Below are 18,682 nucleotides of genomic sequence, written 5' to 3' on the forward strand. Positions count from 1 at the left end.
TAAATTGAAATCATCTTCACGTACAAAGGGACAGCGTGTAGGAAACTAAGGTTATGAATATGGATGTTAATTGAATATCTAAAATTGAGGCCCATTCCAATTATTACATTCATATTCCAGGTTCCCTGTTCCAGATAGAGTTAGAGAGAAATTGATGACACAGAAATGCACTTACGGGTACGCCATCATGACCTCAATTACTGAAGAGTAGATAATAATGCCCTAGTTTTCTTGTGTCTGGCCTATTTTTAAAATATATATCTCATGTTTTAAACTTATTATTTATTTCAAAACATGTTTTGAAAAAAAAAATGTGATTTGCTTTTTTAAATAAAACTTACATAGATTCAGTTCATGTTAAGATTTACAGACATCGACAAGGAAATGGAATAGGGAAAAAGAAGATACAAAATGTCAACAATTTAATATACTATATGAAAAGCAAATTTACTTTTAATTGAAGTTGAAAGCACTCGGTGCTTCTTGAATAAAATTTTGGATTTTTTTCCATGCATTAAGCCTATCGTCTGGAAATCTGTACGACTGTTTCATGTTGTTTTAATGTTCGGCTTTGGTCTGAATCATTGAGTGAATACGAAATTATTGTATTATGCAGATGTCTGTCAAAACAATTTCAAAAGTGAGAGAAAGTCTATCTTAAGCAAGTTTATATAGGCCTAAGAATTTAGGACATACATCATGCAAGAAAAGAAGGGCGCCGCCTACGTTGGGCACGACTTCCGCCTCATTTTTACAATGCGAGAACTCTATCTTGTATTTCTAGTATCTTTGATGACGATCCATTCAGATTATTGCCCCTGACGGTGTCGTGTCAGGAAACGGAGTTTGATTCGTCTGCTGACGGTCGTACGACCGTCGTCGACGCAGTGAGTGCCCGACATTTGGTGTGTATTCAGTTATTATAATCAGCCAGTGCTTAAATTTGTCTTTGCTAATCTAGTAACGATGGGAATATCCACCATTATTGTCGTAAATTATATATAAATATAATTATATATAAAACATATAAATCATACCAGGGAACAGTTAACACCGTTCCCTGATCATACAAAAATTATCATTTATCAACTTGTAATGAGATGAAAAGTTTAAAATAATTCAGATTTCGAAAAACTACAAAATCTTTACTCCTAATTTTTTTCACTGATTACCTGCCAATTTAAAGGCCTTTTCATACAATATTTGATCGGTATTAATTAAGCGTTCGTTAATTGATGAGAAAAATTTTTCTCAGCCAAATAACAAACAGCGGTGGTGCAAGACAGCCGGGCCGTTATTAAACCTTAGATAATTGTTAGGGCCGCAGTATTTAATCAGCTGCGAATTATTCGCCATATCACTTATTATAGGCCTTTGCTTACCTATATTTGCTATATATCAGGGATCTCCCTGGTTATATTTCAAATAAATGCACGATACTAGGTAAACTAAATAATTATTAAGTAGGCCTATAGTATGGGCGTGTCAATCATAATAAAGAAAAATATATATTTTTTTATTAAGTGAAGTTTCTGTTATAATCCATAGTCATATTTGTTTATTTTTATATCTGCATGCGTTTTAACCTCGGGTCTTCGGCTGAACTTGTCGAATCAATAAATTCAACATTTAGGTCTAGTGGTCATCAGTCCGGTTCTATTGTTCTAAATAAGTCATTATGGATTAAAATCTACAAAAAGTATTATTATAGAGACGTATTTGTTATTCTCGTAACGATGGAAATGCTCTCACATTAATGTCGTAAACTATGGGAAAATATAGGCCTATAACTCATACAAAAATAATCATTTATGAAATTCTATACTATATGATTTTCGTTTTCTGAAAACAGCCTGTTCTTCCTAACATCTAACTTGTTCTACGAGAGAACTAAGTCGCAGGTCGCTGTGGCTTCATCTGCGTAAGTTATCGCCATTAACGAGTTACGTCATAAAAAAAAAACGCGCCCCACTTTTTTTTTTATAATAATTATCTAGGGAGCTATGTTTCGTATTAATAACAAGATTTTAGTAAGACCAACCATGGAATATAGGCCAGTAACCGTATCAATAGATACATAGGTGGATTAGAGTAGGCCTATAAAAGAAACAGATTAATGAAAGAGGCATTTTACTTGTTCCACAAGTACATACGCGAACCATCAATGATACTTACGCATGCGCACAAGTCAGCCGTTTATGAAGAGTATATCTAAGGTGTACATCGTGCTTGCTTTTTAAATTATGCTTCGCCAAGTAAAGGCAGTAGTGCTTGTGTACGGTAATTATTACGTCATCGCCATCATTAATATTGTTTATTAGTAATAATAATATAATAATAACAATAATAATAATAATAATATTATAATAATAATAATAATAATAATAATAATAATAATAATATGTAACTATTAAGATACCAGCGTTTATTATCATCGCCATCATTAATATTGTTTATTAGTAATAATAATATAATAATAACAATAATAATAATAATAATATTATAATAATAATAATAATAATAATAATAATAATAATAATAATAATAATAATAATAATATGTAACTATTAAGATACCAGCGTTTATTATAAATAGTATTATTTTAAATATTTGATTGGATTGTTTCAATATAAACAATTTTAAGTATTAAGGAATTAAAACATTGATATTGTAAATGCATTAAATGCATTAAAATTTTAATTAATATTAGTGGTGAAATATTGAGTGTTAAGCGTACCTAAACATCACCATCCGTAAATTTCATCTTCCGCCCATCGTTAAAAAATACCCAAGCTATATAACCACCCTTTAAGTGTGGATCGTGTGTACTACCTTGGAATGAGTATAATAAACAAATACATTTATATAGCGTTGATGGATTGATATCCGGTAACCGTTATAGTTCTTTGACCCCTTATAGCACTTTAAATAGTCAAGGTAGCCGCCGCCAGGTAAGCAGCTGTAACAGAATCACAAAGTCAATGTACTATAGACCTACACGGCATTATTATGAATATCGTATACTAACCATTTCTTATAATGTGAATAATGCCTACTCGTGTTTCTGTGCGTACAGGTAACGATTATTGAATTGTAATGGAGTAATTAATCATAAATTTTAATCACTAATATAATGAACTGGTACAGTAACGCATTAAATGTTAATGATGGTACCGGTACTATAATACAGGCTATTGTCAAAACTGCACAAAAATGAGTTTCAATATTGCAACTATTCAAGATTCCGTTTATTGTCATATACAATATACAACAGTTCATGCACAATACAAAAAGTATAGTGCATGAACTATAGACGCAAATACGCACAAATAAAGACAGTTAGTTGAGCGTCCGCCCAATCGAACACTTTGGTGAGGTGATGCCGATAATAAGAATAATAATAATATTTATTCGGCAAAGTAAAAAGTATACATACAATATTCTTGCCAGGAGTAAGTAAAAGGCATAAGCCCAAACAGTAAACTGCTCTTACTCCATTATCAAAAACAAATACAATGAAAATACAATATAAATATATACAAAAAGTAAATTCAAAATAAATTGATTTAATTATAACAAAATGAAAAACAGAGATAATTAATAGTTATTATTAATAACATTCGATGCGCGAATATGTGTCCAGCATCTTTGTTATTTCTAATGCTTTGCAGATTTTTGGTGGAGAGGGTAAACGAAAAGAATGAGATGGACGAAAAGGTAAAAGAAGGTAAAAAGTGGGAAATGGTTTCAAAAAATGAAATGGAGGATGGATGTCGAGGAATATGAGGTGGAGGAATGATCACGACGTATAAGTGTATTTCATAATAGATTCGAAGTTAAAAAGCCAATAGGTTATGGACAATCACATCATTAGTCCTAAATAGAAGCGTACTTCAGAGCGTGTAGTGATGAATTGTTTCATTACCTTTATATATAACTGTAGTACGGTAACCTGCTCATTATTAACCCACTGTTCTCCAGCATGGTCTAACGGGATAACAAAATCTTAATGAGCATTGACACTAAAATTATTACGTCAACAGAAATCATTTTGGTTCTTGATATGATTTAAAACTGGGTATAAAAGGTGAGAAGGTGAATTTTCTACTCAATCAACTACAGTTTGTTCAGCAAATTAAAGAGGATACGGTAGTAATATATAGGCCTTAGTGAACGATTTATTTATCCTCTGCACAAAAAGACCGCCTGGGGGAGTTTTTAAACGAATAAAAACTTTATTCCCTCTGGCTGTTTACCCTACGTTTACATTTTGCTAATCACTACTATATCTCAACCGAGATCTAGACATAATTTTCTTCAGTTTACGCATATGTATACAGAATTGTATATAAAATCTACGCAATATTTACCAACATATGTAATTTGAAAACCGTTCTGCATTCATCAAAATGTGTGAAAAGTGAGTAATTAAACGAACTTGGACCTGACATTATTAGGGAAAGAGGCGCCTTAAATTCTCTTGCATTCTTAGCGGTGACATGTTGAAAGTGTTGAGTTGGTTGTTGATCAAATCATTCTCATTCGTTAAAAGATCAGGCTGCGCGTCAGGACGGAAGCGTGAGCCCGAGGTCTTCGTACCGATAACCTTAATATTTCTATATCGTTAGCATGTCTTTTTTTAGATGCTATCACGTTTGTCCTTATCATGAACTATCAAAGAAACAAATCTGTCGTTTTCTGTCATATTCAAACACCTGCATTCTTTAAGTTTCTACAAATAGATAAATAATAATCGAATACTGTAAAACCTAGGGCCAGATTGGAAGGCAGGTATCTTAACCAAATAAAATCATTTTCTTTAGGCAGTAATTTATCGGACAATATAATTTATAATGTTTACGTTAGGTAAAATTATTATTGTTTTTGACTGGCAATGTTGTATATTTCTCTCGAAATACAGTGTCACACTGGAATTGGCGCTGATGCGTTGTTTGACCAATTCTACCGCAAACCACCGATGAAGATGCTCCTTGGATGCGCATGCTCAGAAGTTTCGAAGCATATAGCAACCATCACACAATATTGGGACGTTGTAATGGTAAGCTGTCACTTGATAGGCTTATACGTATTTAAATTACTATATTATAATATGTATACGCGTACGCACTATATTTAATCCAGTATTATGTAATACCATGAAATAGTTTCGAACTCAAATGAAGATAATCACACATAAACTGTTAATAATAATATTAAATACAAAATATAATATACCGTAATCTGGTTTGATTTCTAAGAAGTAAAACTAAATCTCTGTCGCACAAATCGATATCTTGCAACCGATGAAGGATGCTTCAATTATGAGCGCTTAGAAATACACACTTAAGCTCGCGGTTTCATATGCTTCCCTGTCCATATTATTTCCATCTACATATTTTAACATACACATTCCGTTGAATTAGTTACTTTATTGTACGTTCTGTTATATTTCGCATATTGTAATTGATTACAGCTTGGTTATTTTTTTGTTTCTTGTTTCTTGATTGTGCGTGGATGTTGCTTATTGTGTTTCAACTCACAGCGAGTTGTATTTAAGAAGATATCTTTTAACAGTTTCGTCTGTTGGAATGTTATATTAGGCGTGAAGCTATAATTCTTTTTTGCAACTCACTTTAACGAGTCGAATGTTCCGGATTGATTTGCCCTTAGTGGCACGATCTCTGGATTATACCGCGTTAATAACGGCCAGACACTTTGACCAGGACTCGATATTTACAATCGCTAAACTCCCAAATGCATGTTCGCGTCGTGTTTTATTACCCACACTAAAATGTTTAAATTTGTAAGCTAACATTGACTGCATTTTAAAACAATATATGTCCTTTCAGCTTTCATATTTGTAGCCAAAGACCTTATTGTTGAACTTTAGATGCACACTACGTACGTTTTATTTTATTATTTAGTACCGTAATGCATTTATATAGCCGTAGAAGCTGACAGCGAATTGAAGATTTTTGGAGCGGCAAGCAAAAGAGATGCTTTACTGTTAGGCCTATACTTATTCTTAGCGTTCTGAGGAAGGGTGCAATCACAAAATCCATTTTGAAATAATGATGTGGATAGATCAAATTTAACGAAAGAAGATTTAGCAATGATAATGTCGATGTGATTGTGTTCCAAAATAATAATTTCTGTAGATCACTAGCACTTCCTGGTAATTTATTAAAATATTTCTATGCATTAGGCCTTCATGTTTATCGCATTAACTACAATTGCAGGACATCAAGTTCATACAGCGGGCACTAGCGTCCATTTAAAGTTGTGGTTGCTTGTCGCTGATTGGTGGATACATAAATCGATACACGCAAAACTAATTAAATCGTTTTGAACTATACGATGTACGGTACAGTATATCCGTGATCAGTTAAATCGATCAACATCATTTTGAGCGTCACAATGATTTGATCTAAAAAATATTGCAAAAAAAAAGTGTATTTTTTAGACCATGATATATTATTTTGCGATTCTCGTTTAAGTACAACCAATTCAAAGAAATCCAAGAGGTTCTGTTTCAACAAAATGTTTCAACTTGCAATGGTGCAGGCCTACGATTAATACAAACATTACGAAAGTTAAGTAGATCTGGTGTAGTTGTCCCCTAATGCAACATTGCTCCTTATGAAAACGCCATATGGCAAAATCACCTCGTACAAAGCAGTCACTTAGAGAGCCACTTCTTGTTAGCAACAACAATCCACTCCCCGGTAAACTCTTTCATTTAAAGTCGCACTTCAACCAGTTCGCGATATAATGGAACGCCCCATGAGGGCGTCCATGAGAGCAATTTTCCTCCATTCGAGCGGCGGCGCTATATCTTTGATTGGTTAGATAACTCTCTGGTTTGTTTGTTTTCATTAGTTTCTCCATTCCATGAAATAATTTTCCTCCATTCTAGAGAGAGCGGACGTTCCATCAAAGTAAATGCAAATTACGCGAAGCGCTCATTCTTCTGCCATTTATATTCTTTGCTTCAACATACTCACACTAACCATTATAGTGTACTGTATACCAAGCAATAAATTGAAAACGTCATAATAACTGTCGATCCATCAAAATGTTACGTTTGACGGCGATAGATATAAGCACCTTATGACCTAAGCTAATAGTAATAACATTACGTGACATTAAATGTTAATATTTGAAATAAAAACTCAAGAAATATTCCCTCGTTAACATTTCCAAATGCATTTCTTTAAAATATAGTACATGTCTTGAGCACAGTATAAATTAATGTTAACGCAAGCTCAAGAGGGCGTTATTTGAGTAAAAATATATCCACCCAGAATAAAGCTGCATTCACATCGAATCCGAACCGAAATTCTGACTGCGTTTCCGATGCGCTGAATGCAAGCGTCCCGATTCTTAAGTTGCATTCACACCGAATCCGAATTTTCGGATCGTAAGGCCTTCCGAAAATCGAATCACTATGTAAAACGCATACAATCGCTACACGCTATCACTGACAGCTTTCGGTAAAGCTCGGTTTCCTTACAATCGCTTACCCTATCGGTGACAGTAGCCGACATATGGCGGGAAGGTTGAACATGGTTCAACTTTTCCGATTGAGCTGCAGACGAATCGGGGTGCCTTACCGATTGTGTTGGGGCAACTAGCAATGCACCCTGTGTATATCACATTGTCACATGACATTTTATAATGTTGACCGACGTTTAAACGTTTTTTTATTTTTTTTTTTAATTTTATGTGACAAATAACTGTGATACGCCTATATTTGAGTGCAATATGACATCGTCATGGGCACATTAATAGAGTACCACAGTCGTGTCGTCACGGCGTCAGATGGCGCTCTCTGTTGTCAACAGACGTTGGTTACCGCTCATTACGCCTGAATGACTGCGTAGGCTTTCCTGAATAGGCATTTTAAAATCTAATAATTTACCATCAAAATGTACTAAAAACACAAAAGCTCGCATTATATTAGTTATCGAACACACATTTAATCATCAATCAAAAAAGAAAAAGTAAGATACAACATCTTAATAATTACGTTAGAAATTGCGATCAATGGTTGTCAGTGGCGAAAATGGCGTCCGGTTGAACTCTTTTTGCAACGATAGCAATGGAGTAGCATCACGTGGTATCGTGACGTAACACTGTAGTACTTTATACAAATTTGTCACATAAAATGTAATAGTGGGGACGCAGCTTTAGACATTTAAAAAATATCAAAAGCGAAAGGTCAAGAATCTAACATACGAAATATTAAATATAGATCCTTTTTCATTAAAATTAATGCTGATTTATTGGCTGATGTCAACTTGGTTTAAGGCCAGATTTATGTAGACTCTGATAATCTTTATTTCCAAGTATCATCGATCGGTTTATTATTTTTAATAATTAAAATAAAATATTAATAATAGATAGCTATTGAAATTTAAGCTGTATCCATCAATTTCATTGTTTCTAAGAACTGAAATCGATGACACCAACATTAAGCAATTAATAATCAATGTTTATGTAATTTCATTTCATTTACTTATTCGACCAATACACATTTACAAAAGGTACAGTACAACAAAAATTATGGTCAGGGGCAGCTTAAGCAAAATTTTACTGTAACTCATTGAGAGTCAGCTGCCCCATTAATAAATATAAACATAAAAGGCATTTAAATACAATATAATAAATAGCAGAAATCTGAGGCCTATCATAATTTTTTTTTTAAATCAAAATTGCTCTTACTTAGTATGTAATAACTGATATATAATTTATATAAGGAGAAAATTACCGAAATGATCATATTACAGATAAGTTTAGTATTAATGAAGGAAAAAGAAAAAAAAGTAGGTTCATATAAACTTAATTGTATACTAATTAAATAAATTTCAACAGTGTAGATACAATAATTAATAAATATATAAAGTTAGTAAAAGGAAGAATTTAGAAATCTTTGTCAGAAAAATAGTTATGAATGTCCATGAGAGAGTTGGTAAGAGATTGTAGTACTATAGAGTGATATGGAGTGTCTCCTCGCTTCTCCTTTAGTATACCTCTAGAAGCGAACCCCTGTATACGTTCAATTCGTTCCATGTCTTTCTTTGAATGTGGAAACCATTTAAGTTCAAAATTGTTTTGGTTTAGCTATAGCATACTTTATACAAATCACAAACAACAGACTATCTTTAGTTTCAGGAAAAAAAATGACTGACAACATATATTCTGGCTGCTAATTCGCCAAACGTGTTAAGTGTCTATTTTGATTAAGACGCTACACATCTTGGTTAACTACATTTGCGTTCTAAGAAACCTTTCTACTATGTCCTAAACATCTTAATCAGAATTAATTGTGTTTCGTCACTGACCAGCGGATAATTAGATGGATGAGGCACGGTATCTGCCCGTAGTGAAAACAATCTCCGGAGAGTTTAATTCGGGCCAGTCGATGGTAAATGTACCTAGCGGCTTGCAGTCATTTAAGATAATTTCATCATTACCATCGATATTGTTGTGGAAATCAACCAAGGAGACGGCTCCCAGTTTATTAAAGCGCATTTCAGGTTAATTTACACTAACATGGATCAGATGCAACCACAAGCGGCTTCATGCAAACGGAAACGCGGCTATTCAACTGTTATTTCATTCTCCCTCCTGTCAATGGGGTTCTGGTCTGCGCACGTGTTAGTCGGAGCACACGAACTACAGCAGAGTTAAGTGTGATTGGTTCTGGTACCACCATTTCACACTAAAAACAGATTTTTGTATTTATACACAACACACTAGATTTCTAGATTATAACAAATTCTTATAACGCTCCTTTATATATTGCTCAGCTATAATATATACAATTAAAGTAGAAATACCTTACTTAACCATGGAGGTACACAGATATATTTTTAACGCCATGAATTAACTACTGCTTGGCTTCTTGGGGGTCACTCATGCAATACCGTTTTGTCTTGCTGGCAAATCATGGGAATTCCTGATGGACCCGAGTAAAGGCCCATTAGTAGCGTCGCTTGTGTGTGCGCAAATGTTAATCATCGCGCGTGAACACTCGACTGAAATATCACGCGCGTATGATATTTGTACGTCTGTTTCTAGTCACATCTCTTCTTGGGCCGTCGCCTACTTTATTGTTTTAAATTCAAGTGGTAAAATACCCAGACAATTATGTAAAAAATCAATCTTGTTTCGACAGTATTCATATAAGAGTGTTTAAATGTTCTAAAAAGAGCATCATCGTCTGTTTAAAAAAATTGAATTTGATATATATATGTATACAAATGTATACTGTATGTATTATACAGACTATGTATAATATAATAGTCTACAGTACACGTTGGCTTTCAGGAGACAGACATGTTGATCTATTTTATATTAGGTAATTTATATTAAAGGCATTTTAGTTTACGTTGACCACCCCTGAATCACCTCTACAGTCGTATTGACCTGAAACTTGTTTCGAAAAAGGTCAATCTTGAATTCTATTATTATTCTTCATGCTCTTTAAATCTTGTTCAGTTTGCTAAACGATGATATGCTTTGTTGACTATTGCTGATATCGTCGCTCACATCACTAACTAAGTAGATTGTGTTAGTTCGTGAAATCACAGTAGCGCGTCAAAACGAGCGCGTATTGGTTGTCAAGCAATTTTGTATTCTTTACCACACAAAAAGTCCTTAACGACAACAGCGCGTTTTTTGATTTACCTCGAGATAATTACCAACATGAAACGTAGACTGTGGACATAAATCTTCAGGTTTACAATTTGCCATTCCAGATTAAATGTCAGAATAATATTCTTTCAATAACCCTTGATACTTAATATTTTCTATCAAAGTATTTCATTGAGGCCGTGTGACGTCAGCAATCCATTTATATATTTTTTTTAAAGTTTATATAATAATCGATAATAATTGGTAATTTATTGTAATTAAATGTAGTTTAAGGTTTTTATTACATTTCATATAATTAGCCTGTATACTTTAATTATCAATTTTGCAATAAATAATCTCAAGAAATATTCTAAATCAATTATTTAATCAATTTGTATATATAATAATGTCATATTTGAGAGCGGCATATTTCTAAATTTGTATTTTTTTGTAATTTTACCATGTAAAGCTCTTTTCGACATGAATATTCATGAAAAGTGCGCTATGTAAATTTGGTAAATAAACTAGGTAAATAGATTAAAATCGATGAACCAAAATTTATTAAAAATCAATAGATCTATTGATTCAACCCGACAGATTGATAGATTCAAATGATCATTTGACCGAAATTGACCGATTTATCAATAAAGATAATGTATTACTCAATGCAAATGGATGAATCAATGGATTTTAATTAAATTAGTTATAGATCTAAATCAATTTATTAATTGATCCAAATCGATAGGTCAATTGATCAATATTGATGCAAAATCGCAACAAACAATAGACCAATTGATAGAAATCGATGGAACAAAATATCAACATTAATAGTTTATTCATCTATTTAAATCGATATATTAGTAATCGATTCAAATTGACAGATGAATCAGTCGATAAACGTGTCAACGTCATGCAACTCAGTCACATTGGTTGCCATGTAAAACCCTGCCAGACTATTAACATTTTATTTGACATACCTAAATATGGTCATGATGACATCACATCATGACCATATATAGGCACATCATGACCATATATAGGCACATCATGACCATATATAGGCACATCACAATTTTTTTGTCAAAATAAAATTTGAAAATCTTGACAGAGCTTTAGATACTTAAATATAATATAAATTAAATAATTTGTATTTAGAATTTAATTAAAAGTCATTGCATGAATGTAATAATAAGCAATCGTTTCTTTTTTTACAATCTTGCAACGGCTAGAAATAAAATTAATTGGACTTTACTTTTATTTAAAGTCAAATTAGGCTTACGGATTTCAAATGCACACTGATGCTGTGGTAATGGTTGCGTGTAGTGTCATCTGCGTCACACAGAGCGTTTTGTTTCTTTGCTAACCTGTGGCGGCAAAATATCTTATTACACCAAATGAAATAGACCTATTCTAGAGAGTATACAATAAAGATAACAATAATAACACAATAGATAATGACAAAAGGAATCACAAATATAAATTCAATGAAAGCTGTTGAAATGTAGGCCTAAGGCATGACCAAGACCGAAGTAGGTTAGAGCGGTAGAGTTTGTGTCAACACATTGGCGTATAAGTAATAATAGTCAGTTGTTTACTACTAGAATACTATGAATAATTAACGTTATTCTTAAATAAATAATACTTATGAATACGTTATGATAATCATAAGTTCTTATGGTTTACCACAATTTGGAACATGAACATAAAAAAACTAATATCGTTTATTTTGCTTTACTTGCAGTTATCATATGCATCTACGTCCGTGGCTCTATCAAAGCGGGAATTGTACCCAATGTTTTTCAGAACCGTAACCCCAGACTCGTCGCAAGGCAACGCACTAGGAGCGTTTCTCTTCAACTTCAATTGGACAACAGTAGCTAGCCTGACTTACGATATAGAGCTGTACTCGCTTGTACGTTCAATAATTTTTCACTGTAATATTTTTAAGCTAACATGTATATAGCAACGTTTGTGATTTGTCAGTCTAATTCAACGAATATCAAACTGACAAATCACAAACGTTGATACAATGTTTGTTATTTGTCAGTCTAATCATCGGATGAGCTGCTATTTAATACATTCGTTCAGTAATCATACCGACCGTGCGCGGATAATTTGATATTCATCTAACGCTTGACGGAGGTTAGAAACTTGGTTGGACAAGTAAGAATAAAATGGAAAATTAACTTCAAATCCTGTGTTTATATATTGTATCATTATTATTTATCATCATCGTCATCATAATCTCCGCCATCATCATCGCCATCATCATTTACCATCACCTTCATCATCATCATCATCATCATCATCATCATCATCATCATCCTCTTCATCATCATCATCTTCATAATCGTCATCATCATCCTCATCATCATTATCTTCATCATCATTCTTCCTTCATCATCATCATCATCATTATTATTATGAATATTATTAAAAGTATAGCCTAATTCTTAGATTTGTATTACTTTTATTATTGTTAACAACGGTGGTTTTCCTGCTTTTGCGTCTCCCGGGCAATGATGCCAATTGAATAAATAAATAAATATACATATTTTTGATGATATTTGTTTTTACCTCATAAATCAAGATATGAGAATAACATGACTTACAAATAAACTAAAAATATAAACTCAGATGCTCGCGTAGCGTCACGAATGCTGCACTGCTAGGCTGTGCGCCACGCGAGGAGGTAGTAGCGTGTGATCGTCTTTACTTTTTTTTTTCAATTGGCTGTCACGTTAGACGAACGCAATCATTATATTACTTCCGTAAAGTATTACAACCTTTATTGCATTAGTCGTATGCTATCTTACTTGATTAGGATTTTGGGAATCGTTAGCAATGGAGCAGGGGACATCAGTTGTGAGTTATTATTACCCTATTTGCACTAGGCCTATATGAATACAATCTACGGTATGTTCCGCCCGAGCAATGACCTCTCCACGAATCATTCCACACACACTCCCCACCCCATTGGTGTCTGTGTGATGTCAATAATATAACAAGACATATAGACGAGCTCTTCACATGTTGCTAAATTTCCTGGTTGTTAATTTTTTCTTTGCGTCTTTCCCGATATTAATACATGAATACGTAAAAATGAATAAACTACCTCCAAATGATCTAACACTAAAGCCGGACACTCACTCCGTCGTACGGCGGTCGTACGACAGTCGACCGACGAATATAACTCCTCCGTCTGCTGACTGTCGACGGCAGTCTGAACGGATCGACATTTAAAGCGATCCGCTGCGCGCGCGTTGTGACGCGTTGCGTTCTCCGTCGTCGGGCATAGTGTGAGTGGTCGACTTTAGAATGAACATCCTCTGTTGGGAATTAAATGCAACAAGAGTGCGTATGATCCTACGATTGCTTGGAAACGGATACACGCGTAGTAAAACCACATTTTTATATCTAACTTGATATTGGTTTTCATTTTACTACCAAACAGGCAGCAAGGGAAAACATTGATTTAATTGAATCAAATGGAAAAGTGGAATTTGCTACAAAAGCTTTGTTCGTTGATGATCCAGGTGCAGAACTTGATAAGATAAAGGTAGGACAATTTGACAACAAGATAATGATGATGATGATGCGGATTACAATTATGATTATGATGATGAGGATGAGAGAATGATAATTATGATTGTCACATAATAATGAGTATTATGATAATGATTATGATGGTGATGATGATGGTTGTCATAAAGATTATAATGATGATCATGATGTCATGATGATGAGTGCAGAATTATATATAACGATTATGATGGTGATCGTGAGGAGTCATAAAGATAAAGATAAGATTATGTCAAATGCTGATGACTATTATAATAATTATGATGGTGATGATGAAGATTGTCAAAAGGATTAAGGTTATGACGACCAGGATTATATTGATGAGGATTGTGATAAATATTATCATTATGATTATAATAATAAGGATTATGACGATGATTATGATAATTATGATTCGTTGATTAGCGTTAATTAATTGTTTTATTGATTAATTTATTTATTTACTAATTAATTTATTGATTCTTGATTTGTTTGTTGATTGATAGTTTAATTAATAATATCATAACACTAATAATTTTAGTACTAATAATTATTTCCTTGACATTTGGGCAAAGTAACTGACAATAATAATAGTAGTACTGTAATAATGATGATGATAAATAGTAATAGCTCAGTATTGCCAAAAAGGGGTCGACAAAGTTAAGGAAATTATAAATAAACATACGCCGATGCTCGTAGTAAGAACAAAATATTTTTGAAAGGCGATTACAATATAGCTAATAAGCCGATGTCAACGGATATTAGAAATTTAGAAGGAAGAATTAATCAATATAGTTAATGATGAATGTGACTGAAGCTCATAGACCGCAGGATCGTATTGCCTTTGGTCGGACGAACACTATGCCTAGAAGATATGAACAACAACATATGTTTTTCAAACGTATGTCACAATTGATTTCCCTGCCGGTAAATCTTTTATGAAAATTAATTGACTGCTTCAACTCAATGACCAGATTTTCAGATTTTTAAATAAGTTTAAAACAATACTCTATAATAATATATTTATATCTTAGTCAGATTTCTCTTCTATCTTGCGTTTTATATGAAATTATTAATGCACTACCTGGCTTGCTGTTACTATATGGTTTTTACATATGTCTATACACTGTATAGCGTATAATCAAACCCGGCACTCCCGTTTCATATTTGCTTGGAATTCCATTTTGTTTGGCGGCAACTACATGTTCACTTTATTTCTATATACGCGTAACGGCAATGTTTTCAAAGCCCTACGCCGGCGATCAAGGATACTTCGTCAAACGAAAAACAGGATTCAATTAGAATTAGATACGGTACTTTTTATATATTTATATATAAGGATATAATGTAAAATGTATAATATATGATGTAAAATATAATATATAGGCATATATATATAAATATAAATATATATATATATACCTTTAAATCCAACTTTATGAAAAGTAATGGTGATTTTTAAAATAAATGTTTATATATATATATATATATAAATATATATATATATATGAATGTATGTAATATATATATATATATATATATAATTGTATGAAATGAAACGATTGCATATACAGAAACATACGTGGAACATATATATAGGAAATATATACAGTATATATATATATATATATATATATATATATATATAGGCCTATATACATCATTATATCCAAATTTAGGCTAGAATGACGAATTTAGTTAATTGAGTTATTATAGTATATTAGATATCGAGTTAGCTGTCATTGATGATTAGTTTCACATCGTTCGTTTATAAAAAGAAAAAAACCCAAGATTAGCCTTTAACCTAGCCTCGGTACCGAGCGCATGTTCACTGCCTCGGGCTTTAATTTACTACGGCGCTCAATAGGTTCGACTCGCTCTAATGAACTCGTATGAATTCTTAATTTAGCCTACGTTAATACTGTTATCACATGATGGTCAATCCTAATTATATTCTACTGATTCTGATATCATATACAAAGTGCTACACGCAAATAATTGCTTTACATTATAGCCGGTCATCACTACGCCGATGGTCGTCGGCCGACGCAATTCCATAGAGAACGCAACGAATCGTTTTACGGCGTCGCGTCATCTAGCGCTTCCATGGAGCAAAGTTTGATTCGTCGGCCGACGGTCGTACGACGGAGTGAGTGCCCGACTTCAGAGTTCGGAGACTTTATTAGACACATGGAAACTAAATTAGTGACGATTTAAAATACAATACAAATAACATTACCAAAACGATTACAACCAGTCTCATTAAATTTTCGTATGAAGCAATTAATTAGACTTAATTAAGTAGATGGCTAGTCCATTAATATATTGTGGATTATATCACGAGGATGTTTAAAATGCTATATCTACTCTTTGACAGGAACAAGATCGTCGAATAATTGTGGGTACATTCGGTGAAGAAGAAGCTAGAAAGGTTTTCTGTGAGGTAGGCTTTTGCATCACTTATTCCCAATTTACAGAACAAAACAGAACACTCAACTTTGTTTACAATCACAGAATTACATAGAAAGTTAGGCCGGGATTAGTTTCGGCGCCACCACGTTTAACCACTTCTGTGTCATCGATATTTTGATGTTTTTAATAGTAAACATTATTAACAATGGCCAAGAGATTTTGTGGGTAGAGTAATCCTTCTTTCTCTTTTAATAAACAACAATACACAACATGTTATTTCGGGCACGCTCTGGGATCGTTGTGTACGTTACAACGCCAGAGTACATTAGACTTAAGTAGAAGCTTATATGTCAGTCCCGAAGAACGTTGCAATAACAGCGCAAGGGGATATCAGAAATTAAAACAATAAAAGACGGTTTGTTGTCAACGTCATCCTTATTCATAAGGATGCTGATGACGGTGATGGTGAGGATAATAATGATAATTTTTAAGAGTAATGACAATTATGATGATCCAGGAGATTGGTCATTATTATCATGATTATGACAACCACGAAGATGGTGACGATGATGGTGATGATAATAACGCTCGTATTTATGTTAAAATGTTTCGAGGTGGTTGTAAGAAAAGGAATACAATAATGTAGGCCTACTGTACAATTACCGTAAATTATCTTTAAAAGGACTACCACAAATTATCGCATCACAAACTAAAAGAATAATATGCCTATTTGAAATTAATAAAGGTGATGATTCTAAACGACATAAAAAAAGTCAAATAAAGATATTAAATCGTCTTTCACGACATAACAACATCGTTACTGTGGATATTATATAATAATCGATTAGAGCTCAGGTAGTCAGGTGCAGTTGACTCAGTACTAGATGTAAACATGTAGCCCGTCATCACCTGCCCCTCAGATACTACATTTAACCGCCTTGTTCTCCATTTGAAACTGGCGAGAAGGGCTGTGAAATGCTTATGACGCTTGGGACTTAATCCAAGGATTCGAGTTAACTGGGGTCAGGTTGACATGGGGCCGAGTTCCTTGGAGCCGAGTGATTGGAGCCGAGTTGTTCTGTTCCCTCTAAAGAACCAGGCACACTGCGTTTGTGGCCAACGGTCGGCTGGCAAATGCATTTCCGCACGTGTGAACTGTTGACGACGCGCAACGTCGTCTGTATTGTCGTCGGAAGTATAAACGGATCGTCGTTGAAAAACGATCTTTCGCCTGCTCCTCGTCGCGTAAAGATACGGCCATGAAATCGCTTACGAAGTGTCCGCCCACATTACGGTTACTCTAGCCAGAAAAAGACAACGCTGCCATCTGCTGGTAATTGACAACAAATCAGATAGTAGCAGTTACGAGTTACTAAACCTTGTAACTGTCTTTCTTTTTGCTGTCTAATTTGTCTTCCCTTGTAACTGAGTGTTTATTACATACAATTAAATGCATGCCACTATTTTAATCAATATCTTCATTGCCATCGATGCTATATGATTTGCCGCGTACTTACGTTCATGAATGTTATTATTCTGTAGGATTAGTTCGTTCCATTATTTCATTTTGGAACAAGCTTTACATCCTTCAAACTCAACAATACATAATCCATAAAATAATTACTTATTGAATTTCAGTGGATACTTATTCCGACATAATTATTCGGCATACACTAAGGGTTTGCATTACATAATAGCTTTATGCGTTCAATTCTAATTCATGAAACAATATCGATGCTTCTCTCTTCAGTGGAATATTATATCGGCCTATTAAATGTACACAATTGTATGGTTTCTTCCCAAAGGGTATCATCACTACGTAATACATGTTCAGACGCTTTACTTATACAGTACAGTACTACCTAGTATTCAGTAATGATAGCTATCTTTGTTACACACACACACACACACACCCACACACACACACACACCCACACACCCATTTATAATATACATATATATATATATATTATATAAGTCATCAAAGGTACATATACAGTGTTTAATAAAGACATGATGGGAACATCGTAGGCTACCCTGTAGCTTTTCAACGAATAAAGTCCTATAAAAG

General features: G+C 33.6%; 1 protein-coding gene across 5 annotated transcripts in view; it reads left to right on the forward strand.

The window, feature by feature from the left end:
• LOC117113656 (gamma-aminobutyric acid type B receptor subunit 2-like) overlaps nt 1–18,682 on the forward strand; it is a 94,717-nt gene that overhangs the window by 50,713 nt on the left and 25,322 nt on the right. For all 5 annotated transcript variants that reach the window (XM_033257062.1, XM_033257063.1, XM_033257061.1 and 2 more), the window contains 4 exons: nt 4,922–5,059; nt 12,380–12,550; nt 14,093–14,197; nt 16,577–16,642. In XM_033257062.1, the coding sequence (XP_033112953.1) occupies nt 4,922–5,059; nt 12,380–12,550; nt 14,093–14,197; nt 16,577–16,642 (480 nt within the window). The remainder of the gene's footprint in view (nt 1–4,921; nt 5,060–12,379; nt 12,551–14,092; nt 14,198–16,576; nt 16,643–18,682) is intronic.

This window comes from Anneissia japonica, unplaced genomic scaffold (assembly GCF_011630105.1).
Source record: "Anneissia japonica isolate Jap-2015-1 unplaced genomic scaffold, ASM1163010v1 scaffold1665_len535045_cov187, whole genome shotgun sequence".
Lineage (NCBI taxonomy): Eukaryota > Metazoa > Echinodermata > Crinoidea > Comatulida > Comatulidae > Anneissia > Anneissia japonica.